The 12,819-nt window shown below is 31.2% G+C and overlaps 1 protein-coding gene across 1 annotated transcript; it reads left to right on the forward strand.

Annotated features, from left to right (window-relative positions):
* Positions 1-231: 231 nt before the first annotated feature.
* LOC133182721 (uncharacterized) lies at positions 232-9,514 on the forward strand. The gene is made up of 6 exons (XM_061317569.1): positions 232-372; positions 457-620; positions 3,411-3,522; positions 3,995-4,146; positions 7,980-8,891; positions 9,394-9,514. Exons 1-6 carry the CDS (start codon positions 232-234, stop codon positions 9,512-9,514), a joined length of 1,602 nt encoding a protein of 533 aa, XP_061173553.1.
* The last annotated feature ends 3,305 nt before the right edge of the window (positions 9,515-12,819 follow it).

Genomic DNA, 12,819 nt, shown 5'->3' on the forward strand with positions numbered 1-12,819 from the left:
AGCTTCCATCTTGAATGGTGGAAAACTTCAGCAGAAAATTTTGTTGGGGCCTATCCAGATGGTTTTAGTTTTTGTACTGTTTATTTTCAAACCTGAAAATTTCGCATATAATTCTAATGTATCAAGTGCAGCATACAAAGAACCCACAGAATCATCAAGGGCAAAAGAAATATCATCAGCAAATTGAGATAATTTGTGTTCCTTATCATTTACCACAATACCTTTTATATCATGGTTTTGTTTAATAAGAATAGCGAGAATTTCTGCACAGAGAAGAAAAATGTACGGAGAAACAGGGTCTCCCTGACGACATCCACGCTGGACAAGAAACTGCTCAGAAAGAAAACCGCTTTAAAGCATAGAAGCTTTAAAGTTTGTGTTTAAATTTTTATCCACCTAATTATATTTTTACCAAATCCAAAAAAGTGTAAAAGTTTCCTGGAATCTTGGTTTCAGATAGTTATAGTGACCGGCAGAGGTACACTGTTCGTTGGATTGCTTGGGTTCTTAAACCCTTCAAACAGAACATTCGATGGAACTTGTTGTGGCGGGAAAAACTCTACCCTCTGTTACTCTGACTGTCGTCTGCTTTTTGACATCACTGTAATCGGCCTCGAGCAGTAAGTACATGTATCTTAACTATACAAAAGTTCTTTATTACTTATATCTCACTCTGGCAAATTGTAGTTATATGTTGCTCAGTGTATGTAACAGCACATTTCCATTCTTGGTGTTATAAATTAGTGTTTAAATTTACTTGGAGCATGTTAAATCAATTTCCGTCCTTGAATACTTAAGAATTAAACAACAATGTTAAAAAGTTCTCTGGGAAATGAACTTGGTTGGTAACGTGATCAAATCCTGTGAAGCCCGGAGGGCTTCTCTGAAGATTTGATCACGTACCAACCAAGCTCATTTCCCAGAGAACTTTTTAACATTGTTGTTTATTACTTTTATTTACATTTGAGGCGAATATTCTGATTAGAACTGCATTTATTACACGAACGGCCCGCCGTATTGCTAGGTTGTGACGCGCAATGACCTAGAAGCTGTTTGGTCTTGAGAGTTCGCCTCGCTCCAACATTTGAATACTTACATTGGTGTTCAGTAGTTCAGTTCAGGAAATATCTGTTCATAATGAAAAAACAATGATCGCTACTGGGAATAATCTTACTATTATTGTATGAGTTCTTTATATATGAAGTCAAAAGCGGTGCTATAGTCTTCAGTTTACATACCTTCAAAGGAATTTCGGGTTATAAAGGTAAGCGTGATTTTAGGCTAATTAGAAACATTCTTCACACCGAAGAAAGTTCAAATGGTCATTTGTTGAACGAAAAAAAATATATGTTTCAATAATTTTATCCTTTTCATCGCCTTAACGGCTTAGAAGTTCCGAAACCAGTGTCACTGTGACAGAAATATATATCCAGACAAGATAGGCCTATCGTCTCGCTGTGTGATTCGGTCACGCCTTGACCTCTGACCCCCTAATAAGTTCATACAGAATTGACCATATTTTCTCTTCAATAGGTTCATCTAAGAAAAATATTTGCAAATGTAAATAAATTGGGATGAATGATATGATATTACTATGTCATTAATAAAACGTTATATGTTATTAATGAAGGAATCACTTATATACCCAAAAAAGTAAACAGTGATTCCATATATTTACATTTATATGTGAAATAAAATGTAAATTTAATTCAAAAATGTTGTCTAATAGAATAAAAATACACGTAGCATTCCATGTTAATTTTCATAGTCACCCGCCCACTGACGTCAGACGCAAGGACAGCCCGGGAAATTAACATGCATATGAGACACTTGACCTTTAACCTTGCGAAATTTAGATTCATTGAGAAATATTTACATTTCCAAATATTTTTCCTTAAGATTCTTTGCAAATTAGATAAAAGTTCATATTCTCATGAACTACCGTGGGATGAGTAAGAATATTTCCATTGTGATGTGATTAAAGTCAAAAAATAGTGCAAACTTTTTTTTTCAAATATGATCGTTGAATGACAAAAATATAAATGGCAAGTCATCAGAAAAATAATGTAAATATAAGATAAGAATTTAATTTTTGAGAATTCATGAGGTACATGAACTACAACGCTTCAAACCTGCATATTTATCATGAAGCGCTAACGCGCTTTATGAAATATGCCAACGTGAAGCGTCGTAGTTCATGTCCTTATGAATTCATCTCTTAAATCATGAATTCTCAAAAATTAAATTCATCTCTTAAATCAACATACTTGACTTCCAAAGAGTAGTCAAAGCGAAAACAGTTGGAAATGTAATAAAGAAACACATGAGATTATTATGGAACGCCAAATTAACATATATTCAAATATTTGTACCTATCTTCAGATAATTGTACCTATCTTCAAATGAATTGTACCTATCTTCAAATGAATTGTACCTATCTTCAAATGAATTGTATCTATCTTTAAATCAATTGTACCTATCTTCAAATGAATTAGAGATAGGTATAATTCAATTATACCTATCTTTAATTCATTTGAAGATAGGTACAATTGATTTGAAGATAGGTACAAATGCAATGAATTGAAGATAGGTATAATTGATTTAAAGATAGGTACAATTGAATTGAACCTATCTTTAATTACTAAGATATTGGCAATAATAACTACTCCCTTCATTATACGTCATTTCCGTTACGTCTACCGATCTCCGACATCTCTCGAGTATATATATTTTTCAGCTCACTTATTGACATACATGTGTATTTTAATAAGTATGTAATGCTTTTTGCACATTTTAACATATCTTTATTTCTCCTTTCATCCTCGTTGTCGTCGCTCTGTGTATTCTGTGCGTTTCCCTCCATGTTCAATATTGTCTCCTAGGGAGCGTTCATTATTTTCAATAACACAAAATGAATTGAACCTAGGTATAATTGAATTGTACCTATCTTCAAATCCTTTGTGGATATGTTCTAATTGTACCTATCTTCAAATCAATTGTACCTATCTTCAAATCAATTGTACCTATCTTCAAATCAATTGTATCTATCTTCAAATTAATTGTACCTATCTTCAAATGAATTAGAGATAGGTATAATTGAATTGAACCTATCTTTAATTGAATTGAAGATAGGTGTAATTCCGTTAAAGATAGGTATAATTTATTTGTACCTAGGTATAATTATTTAGAGATAGGTATAACTATTTACACCTATCTTCAATTCAATTGTACCTATCTTTAATTCAATTGTACCTATCTTCAATTCATTTGAAGATAGGTACAATTATTTGAAGATAGGTACAATTATTTGAAGATAGGTACAAATATTTGAATATATGTTAATTTGGCGTTCCATAGATTATATGTATTTATTTTTTGAGTTACACTTCAATTTTTTTTTTCGTTTTTAGAAATGAAACAAAGAGTCCTTTAGACACACCAGTCTCTGGAACAAGAGTTATTTCAATACCACCTTCAAACGAAATGAAGAATCCTCTGTCATTTTCTTTCCAAAAATGGCCTGTAAGTTCATCGCAAAGTAAATCCATATGAATGTTTATCTGTCTTCAGACAACGTTAGTAAATTTCATGTTTTCATTTTTACATAAAATGTGCTTTATCTAGAATGTATTAGTCTGTTACCCTTTTTGTCGTTAAAGAATCCTCGGTTATCTATAAAGATATGTTCTATGTGTGCCTTTATAAATTTAAAAGTGGATTTAATTTATTTGGTTGATCTTGACGCACGGTTTTTTTTTTCACGTCAGCATCCAATAATTGGGAAAAAATACTGGACAATGCAAATGCAATATTTATAAATTATAACAAATTTGTTCAACTTAAAACGTTCAATTTTATCAAAATTTTAAAAAAGTTTGTGACGAAAGTTTAAGAGCCATAGCTTATTTACAACCATATTGTCTCATAATGGTAATTCTATGGCGATGAAATTTTTTTCAGTGTTTTTTAAAAGCATTAACTTCTCGTTTTAAAGGGGGAAGTAGAAATTGTTGTCAATATATACGACATGGAAAGAAAAAACAGAAGTTTGGTGGATATATTTAACTTCACATTTAAATATGGAAAACCAGAATTGAATTACAAGAATGAGACTATATATGGGATTAGACCACAAAACGAGACACTGTGAGTATCATTTATTTATTTACTGATAGTTGATACATGTAATAAGTCAAAATCAACCTCGAAAATTATGCTATTTAAAATTTTCTCAGTAGAAGAGAAACGTGGAAGAGGATCAGTTCTATTTTGAAACACTTGGAATGTACATTAATATTGTATCTAAATTTTACATACCGACATACAGGCGGATGATAAACAAAGTTTCAAAAAATGTTTCACTAGCTAATTAGATAAAAATAATAAGAAAATTGAAAAGGCTCTGTTTACGTTATAATGAGATAACATTAAACCTACTGAATATTTTCTCATTCTATTTAGAACCGGTTTTTAAACAACCTGTTGTAAAAGATTTCTTAAGAAATAGGCTCTTCAATCAATGTAACTTATTATGGACCAAAAATACAATAATTTACGCACCCCATCCACTTTATACAAATAATTTATACAGATAGCTTTGTTTCTTAATGCAGGGATGAAGGTTGCAATCATTGCTGAAAAAAAAAATTGATAAAGCTCGCGTACACGGGTTATGTATTTCTTATGCAATGTCGTCACCGTTATCCACGCATTAACAAGAACAGAGAAAGTATTCATTTTGTAAATATAAGAATTGCTACATGTGTAAATTAAGTGACATCAGGAACTTGTGGAAAATGAAACGGTTATTGTCCCTAATGGCCAAATAACGACAATCTGATAACGGAGTGACTTCCTGCCAGAGAATCTGGTGCTTGTTGAATTTATAGGTCTGTTTATCCGTGCACTAATTTATTGTTCAAGAATTAGGTAGACTGACCACAAATCCCTGATAAGATATTTACATAAACAAACTCCTCGAATGAAATCAAACTACAAAAGCCTCTAACAGAGACAATTTCCGAAACAAAAGGACAGAAAATAAATTAATCAAACAGAGCACAACATACAGAAATTGTGCCATAAAGTAAATTATCTTTTCCACGGATAATGGATTTTGTGTTATATTTGAAAAAAAAATTGTTATGTATATATGAAATCTTATTATTTTTACACTTGAATTCGAAAACTTGTGATTCGTATTCGAAAAACTTGTGGGTCATATTCGAAAAGTTGATTTTCCAATTTGAAAGCTCGTTATTTATAAACACTAGAGTGTTCCAAGGAATGCTTGTGTCGCCTGCTTTATAGCATCATTAAAGATGCAAATAAATCTCAAAGTGGTCAGCTATTTACTTGTTATTAGCACTATACATATGTATTTCATGCATCATTTGCCTGAAGAAAAAAAAATCCACGGATAATAAGACTATGATAGAACTTGAAATATAATATGAACCCCCACCTTCAAAGCTAAAATGAATAATGAAATTGAAACCATCAGAAATTTATTTTTAATCAAAAGAGATATCAGTCTGTCTCGGTCAACCAGACATTTGGCTATCTTCGTAAACTCCGACAAGCACAGAGACTCTCTGCTGGTCGGAGTTTACGGCCGAGCGTCTATTTGTCAGTCTACAACCATCCATTTTGGTATATCGATCCCGATTTATTTTCACAATATTTAAGTTCAAACTCACAGTTTCAAAAGTGCAATGTCATAAAATAATAAACGTGTGATACGAATGCTAATCATCAAAACCCTGCCTTGAAAAATTCAAAACAAGTAAGTTTAATTAACCGTCCAGAATATTTTTGCAAAGTAGGTCAGAGGTCTAGTTCAAAAAATCTGTAACGCTGGCATTTTTCAGAATATTTTATGACAATATGTGCACATGCTAAATAGCATAATCTAACCTCTAAAATGTTAAAAATTTGATTTGATTTTCAAATTTGAAAGTTCGATATAAACAATTGAGTGTTCCAAGGAATGCTTGTGTCGCCTGCTTTATAGAGACAGGATTTTAATAATTAGCATTTATATGTTTATGAGCTCATGTTACTGTACTTTGAAACTGTATGATATTCAGTTACCACACAAACTTATATTCAAATACTTTGAAAATACATCGGGATCGATATATTCCAGAAGGGATCGTTTTGACTGACAATTGCAGTAAAGACAGACTGAAATCTCTTTTGGAGGATTGTTGGAAACACGTTGAGTTCATGATACAGTCCTTTGAAGCTGTATGATATTCAGTCACAACACAAACTTCATTTAAATACTATGAAAATACATCGGGGTCGATATGCCACAATGGATCGTATAGACAACCAATTGCAGTAATCTATTTTGGAGGATTGTTGGAAACGCGTATTATAGTTATTTCTAATAATTTCAATTTTATTATTCATATGAGGGTTAGGGAACCATCTATCCATGGATGCCATTATTTCTTTGCAAATGCATCCCGAAGTATTTTCAAAGTATTTAAATATAAGTTTGTGTGGTAACTGAATATCATACAGTTTCAAAGTAATGCTAAAAGTCAATAAGAAGCTGACCACTCTTAGATTTATTTATATCTTTAATGAAGCAACAAAGCAGGCGACACATGCGTTCCTTGGAACACTCTAGTTATAATTAAAGTACCACACCTATTTAACTCATCGGTGATTTCAAACACAATACTTCGCAATATGGGTTTAAAAGGTTACGGATAAAGTATCCGATTCAAGTTAGGAAATAACTTTTAATTTTTTGTGTGTGCAAAATATAGAATTTTACAGCGCAAAAAAAAGATATTTTAAGCTTGTATCGCGTTACATTTTTAAGCAGGGATCGCGCATTTTTCTTGGAAAGCGCGACTGTTCAAAAGTGAAATTACAGTTCTCATTTTTCTCACAAAACAAGAGCAATCAATGTGGTTTGTGAATTCGTTAACAATTTTGCATTCGATGATGGCAAGAAAATTAAGAAAGCGATATTTTTTACGAAAAAAGAATTTGTAACGCAAATAATTAAAAACATGCATATTCATATAAACATTTAATTTACTCAATTATAAGAAAATTTAAATAAAACAAATAATATCAAAATAATGTGCTTTACTTATCGATTGAAATATTTCTTTAAGATAGTTATCAAATTGCAAGATTTGTAGCGAATAGATGGATTATAAGTTCTGACAACTAAAATGTCCAGAGTTTAAAATGACGTTAAAAAATCCAGCCGATTTTCAAGGGGTTAAATTCATGGGTTTTTTTATCGATTACAAAATTAAGTATATTTTCATAATGTGATTATCCAAAATGAATGTCCGATTGATAAATTTACTCAATTAATATTTTACGCAACATTTAGGAGGTTCAACGTATTTGTCCAGTGCATGTTCTTGACGCGCTATTCATTTTGCTTTAACGTAATGCACAAAAATGCGTTCAAGACCGGTTTGAGTAATTGACAAACTTTATCATACATAAATCAAAAGCACTATTTTGTTCATTTGTTTAATTACAAGCAGTCTGTGATTTTTTGTACTCATGTTTTAAGTGCAAAGAGATAGAGATAGGGCACCAGTCACGCTACTAGCACTATACTTCGAAATAACGCTATTGAAGCGTAACGTTAAACATCACCTACGTAACATTAATATAAATCACAACTTTACAAGTAATATGACTGACAATTTTTCGAATATAAATCACTTTTTTGAATATCAATCACGAGATTTTTTTTTAATAATGCAAAGTTTTACCACAACAGTATACGTTTTCGTGTGTGTTTGCAAGAATAGTATCCAGACGATAAATTTTTAGACATCTGAGTTTTTTCTTTTTTTCCTAGATGTACTTTTTTAGATAGCTATGTAATTAAAGAAAATGATACCCACTAAGGTCATTGAGATTTAACCCCCCCCCCCTCTAAATCGCATAAAATAACTTAAAAAGCAATGTGATTTAAATGCTTTTTTTAGATTACGATTAATACTGCGATACAACTGTGACATTTTCTACTTTGAAAAAGAAGATTGCAGTCGATTCTGTCTTCTTGGCAATTATCCATGTTTAACTAGTCAAACAGGAACTACCAATCGTGTAACAGACTATGTTCTTTCACTTTCTACCGCCAAGCCAAGTAACGGAAGACTATGTCCAACGATTCACCCTGTTTCAGGAATAACACAGCAATCACATACAAACGAATCTGCTGAAAATTGTACAAATAATTTCAACGAGAAATCCACATCGAACACAGTGGACACTACATCTTCAACGGAAGATCCTATTACAATTTCTGATATGAAAACATCAGCAGGAATCAATCTATTTACTACTGCTTCAGAAACTATAGATTTGCTGTCTACAGAAATAAGTACAGATAAAGTGACTGTATCCTCCACAGAAAGTGCATTTATGTCATCACTTGCAAGTCAATGGAAGTCAAGGGAGGAAACAACCACCGAAACTTTGGTTTCCTCCTCATTTAAACCAGAAGCACAAATAAGTGTTACATCAAGTCGAAAGACGACAAAAAGTAACCCTCCAACAAATAGAGTAGCGGTCATAACCACTTCAACAAAACCAACTACCTTGAAACCAGCAACTCAACAGAGTACAGTATCTATTCTAAAAATCATCGAGAAACATCCTCTAACAAAAGTCACAGTGGATACACCAACAACAGATCCACCCTTATCTTCATCAACAAACTCCTTCGAATTCTCTAAATCATCAACCCATCAAGTATCACCGAATATTCCAGATGGTGGTCCAAAAACCATTGATGATGACGTCATGCATTACTGGCCAGCCATTGTTGGGGGCGTTTTAGGGATCCTTGCTGTAATAGCAGTGCTTGGAGTCTTTGTATACGTAAGGAAATTAAGGTTAGTGGTGTAGAATACAAAGTTTGTTTTGAAACCATTACATGATGTTACATTAATGAAAAGAATACATTTGTAACCGTAGATAAACATGAATATCCACTGGCTGTGAGTGGGAAGCTTTTTTATCAATCCTGCAACAAAAACTATTTCCAAGGGTTGCTGTCAAAGATTTGACGAAAAAGGGTACATGCCAGTCACAGACAGTGGATATGAGTTTTATAATACTAATGTATATACATGCATTTTGTCTGTGAAAAAATATTTATTTTACTTCCTAAATTTTATATAGGAAACATTTTATCACAGCTAAATAAAGTTTTAGGTCTTAAATATAAATGGAAAAAACTATATACATGTATAGATGTAGACTTTGAGAATATTAGTCTTCAATTACATATTTTTTTCATTTATTCACTGCATACTGAATGTAATTTACTAAAATATAGTTTTGCAAAACTAAATTAAATTTGATCATCATTCAATGAGATTAATTTATTTCCAGAGCTCAACAAAAAAAGAGAGAAGATATCTATAATGTTAATCCACAAACATGGATACTAGAAACAAATGAAAATGGAACTTCTGGTATGTCCGAAATAGCTCTAGAAACGGAAGAAGTATGACGTCATCGAAACTATGTGCAAATTTTGCCATAAATTCTCCGCCAATAATTTGAAGTGAAAAGAACTTATTTTTGATTGTTGGGAAAAGTACAAGCGTGTAGGAGGGTTTTACACTTCTTAGGGTGTGTATTCAACGTGATACGCAGAGTTCAAGGGAAGAACATTTGTGTTCTATGACATGAATTTGCGTTCGTTAATCCCTTTATTGGGTAGATTAGTCATTTTATAACGGGTATTTCTTTACCATTTTATCATGACATCTTCACTAAATTCATTTCTAGCTAGAAAATACTTGTACTTCCTTATTTCTGAAATCAAATCCACATTTAAGTACAAAAATGAGGATCATATTTGGAAAAAGGATTAAAGGTTATTTTCATTCCTGAAATTTGCGGCCAGGGTATTTTCACCTTAAACAAGGAGGGGAAGTGTTAATTGTTTTTTAATCGCTGTTATTTTATTACACTACATCTAAGATTTATGATTAACATATGTTCCATGACGTTACAGACTTTGAAACCAATCATATTGATTGTTATATTATTTCTGTATTCTTCATACTGTAAACTGTATTACTAATAATTACTAGGTGATTGTTTATTGGTTACTACTTCCGTAATCTGACAACCAATTATATTGATTATAACTCTGATCCAAAATGTAAGACCTTTATGTTGTGATATATTTTTACGATTTTTTTTCTCCTTACAGCATCATAAGGCTTTTTTGTTTTGTTTTTGAATCGGATAAAAAAAAATGTCAAATTCTACCTTGAAGCAAGGAAAAGAAACAAAGATGAAATCATTTAACCAAAGCTTACTAGTAAATGGTACAGAACTGCTATAATTTATTGTTCTGTGTTGGGCTACTTGATTCAAAATCTACATGTTAGAATATTTGGATTTCAAATCAGCAAGTTGAACAGGCGTAAAAAAAAAAGAAGATAAACCTGTCCTCATGACAACTGAAGTACAATGGTTGGGTAAAAGTAAAATGTGTTTGTTCTTCTAAATTGAACCGAAAATCTCCTCACAAGGAAACTTATGACAGGCTGAGAGAAAAAAAAAACAAGAAAAAAGCCCTCCATATTCTGGCCTTTAAGTGTTTCTTCTGAAACTGAACAGTGAATAGTATGTACTACGTATATGTAAAATTACTAAAATATATGATTTTTCTCTCTCGATATTCTCTGCATTACGCTGAGCTATGGGCGTTTTAATTTGCACAATATTTGAATTTATTTAGAAACTGGCAAATTATATACTAACGTGATCCTAATTATTTTAAAAACGAAATCTGAGAGTATCTTGTGTAAGTACATCTATAGCTGAAAAAAAGTTTTCACAACGAAGTAATCGTTTTATTTTTAGGTGGGTTTTTTTTATCTTAATTCAGGATGCCAAAAAAATCACACAGGTGTAGACACAATTATAATAAATCGTTTTTGCATTAGCATACCCGTATTTGTGAGAGTCGTGGCGTGAAATGTTGCAAAAAAAATTACATTTACATTTATAGTCTTTTGCGTCTGAATTAATATATTATCATATTTGTAAATTTATTACAATTTATCACTATGAGGTTCCATTGACATTTGAAATGCAAGCATTGTAGTTTCATATAGAAGTTACCTTTTAGGTCATATGATACTCAAAAATCCGGAGAAAGTGGGGGTATTTATCGGTATTTATCAAAGCTTCTTGTATTTCGTTGTTTTTAGATTCAGATTAACAAGGTAAAATTGTAAAATTAGACTAAATTATATTTTTGATGACAGATTTCATTTTCCATATTCTTGCATTGAGTTTCAGTATAGATATCGGAATAAATATGTGTTTTAGCATTAATCAAGCCTATGCAACGTTTCTTAGTATCATATGTCCTTAAAATTGACTAACGCAACTTAATTTCTATACCAACATTGTGTAAATAGTTTAGTAAAATACGTTTCTATTTTTTCTTTAATTTGTCTCAGAAAGTTTTTAGATTGTTCATTATTTTAATTGTTTAATTTTTTTCAATTAATTAAAATTTTCCTTATAAATTGTGTACACTTTTCTGTCGTATTGTATTTTATTCCAGTATTTGAATTCATCCATTCTTATCTGACTGTTACCATATCTTGCCATAAATTTGTAATCGCCATTTTCACAGTATTTGTGTTTTTTCATATTCACTTATGTTATAATGCACTCTGCATCAAAATATATGATTAAACCCTTAACAATTATGACCAAATTATGACAAAATGGTACCCCTAACAAGTTAAATGATATATAACACTCCCATGTTCTAGACAATAAAAATATTAAAGATTGAATACCTAAAATATGGGGTATATTTTGCGTTATGCTGTTGCAGCTGAAAAATGGCTTTGTTTTCCAGTTTTTGTTTCAGGAGATTTACAATAGAAACTCTTAGTTATAGATGTCAAATCATTGTGAAATTATCCCTCTTTTATATGCAATTTACTGTATGTAAATCAACAAAATATTAGCGAAATAATGTTTAAATATGTGAAAATGCAGATACGTTATGAAATTTAATAAAATTCTACTATTTGAACTTGCAGTTTAAAAAAATATATGTTAGTGCATTACTCTTACTTTAGGTTCATTTTAAAATTAGAGTTAAATGATAAATGAAACAATAAAGAAAAGTTTGAGTGGATTCTTCGAAACTTTAGAAAATGACACATTTTCTTCTTACTGGCATAAAAATGTCCCAAAATTCTGTAGTGTCCGCAACATGTGCTTATTCTGGAATGCATTATGAATTATATTTCTTTTATTTTACATGTAAGAGGCCAGTACAGCTACTAATCTATCTACCAAAAAATATCAGACTTTAGCTCAGTGTTGCTTGGAATTCTGGCAAATATATTGTGTTTTGTAGAGTCCGCAACGCTGTAGAGTCCGCAACAGCTTTTTAAATTCACAGTTTCTTCAAAGAAATGTAACATGATTTCAATTGATCATCACTATAATTGTCCAAATATTCAATACAAATATGTAAGGTTACAAAACTTAGTGGAACTATAACCTCATACTTTGAATAACACCCATAACGACTTGTTTATACATAATATTCAAAATCTTTCAATTGTCAGTCTTATGTTATATATTGAAAGTTAATTTTCATGTGGTATTTAAAACTGAAGAAGTGGAAACTAAAGAATATATCAAGATGTTAATTGTTAATTAATAAGTCTAGTTCTAATTAATACAGTTGTGTTGCGGACACTACAGTAATAACTATATACCACATTCATTTATTATTTTCACTTTTTATTTCATTAAATATTT

Source organism: Saccostrea echinata, unplaced genomic scaffold (assembly GCF_033153115.1).
Source record: "Saccostrea echinata isolate AGI-Se365-2 ecotype Australia unplaced genomic scaffold, CSIRO_AGI_Sech_v1 ptg000009l, whole genome shotgun sequence".
Taxonomy (NCBI): Eukaryota; Metazoa; Mollusca; class Bivalvia; order Ostreida; family Ostreidae; genus Saccostrea; species Saccostrea echinata.

Bases quoted from the DNA above. Each gene is read 5' to 3' on its own strand.
- LOC133182721 (XM_061317569.1), top strand. From the start codon at position 232: ATGGTTTTGTTTAATAAGAATAGCGAGAATTTCTGCACAGAGAAGAAA. The intron at 3,523-3,994 runs GTAAGTTCATCG...CTCGTTTTAAAG, and splicing joins TTTCTTTCCAAAAATGGCCT to GGGGAAGTAGAAATTGTTGT. The intron at 8,892-9,393 runs GTTAGTGGTGTA...ATTTATTTCCAG, and splicing joins GTATACGTAAGGAAATTAAG to AGCTCAACAAAAAAAGAGAG.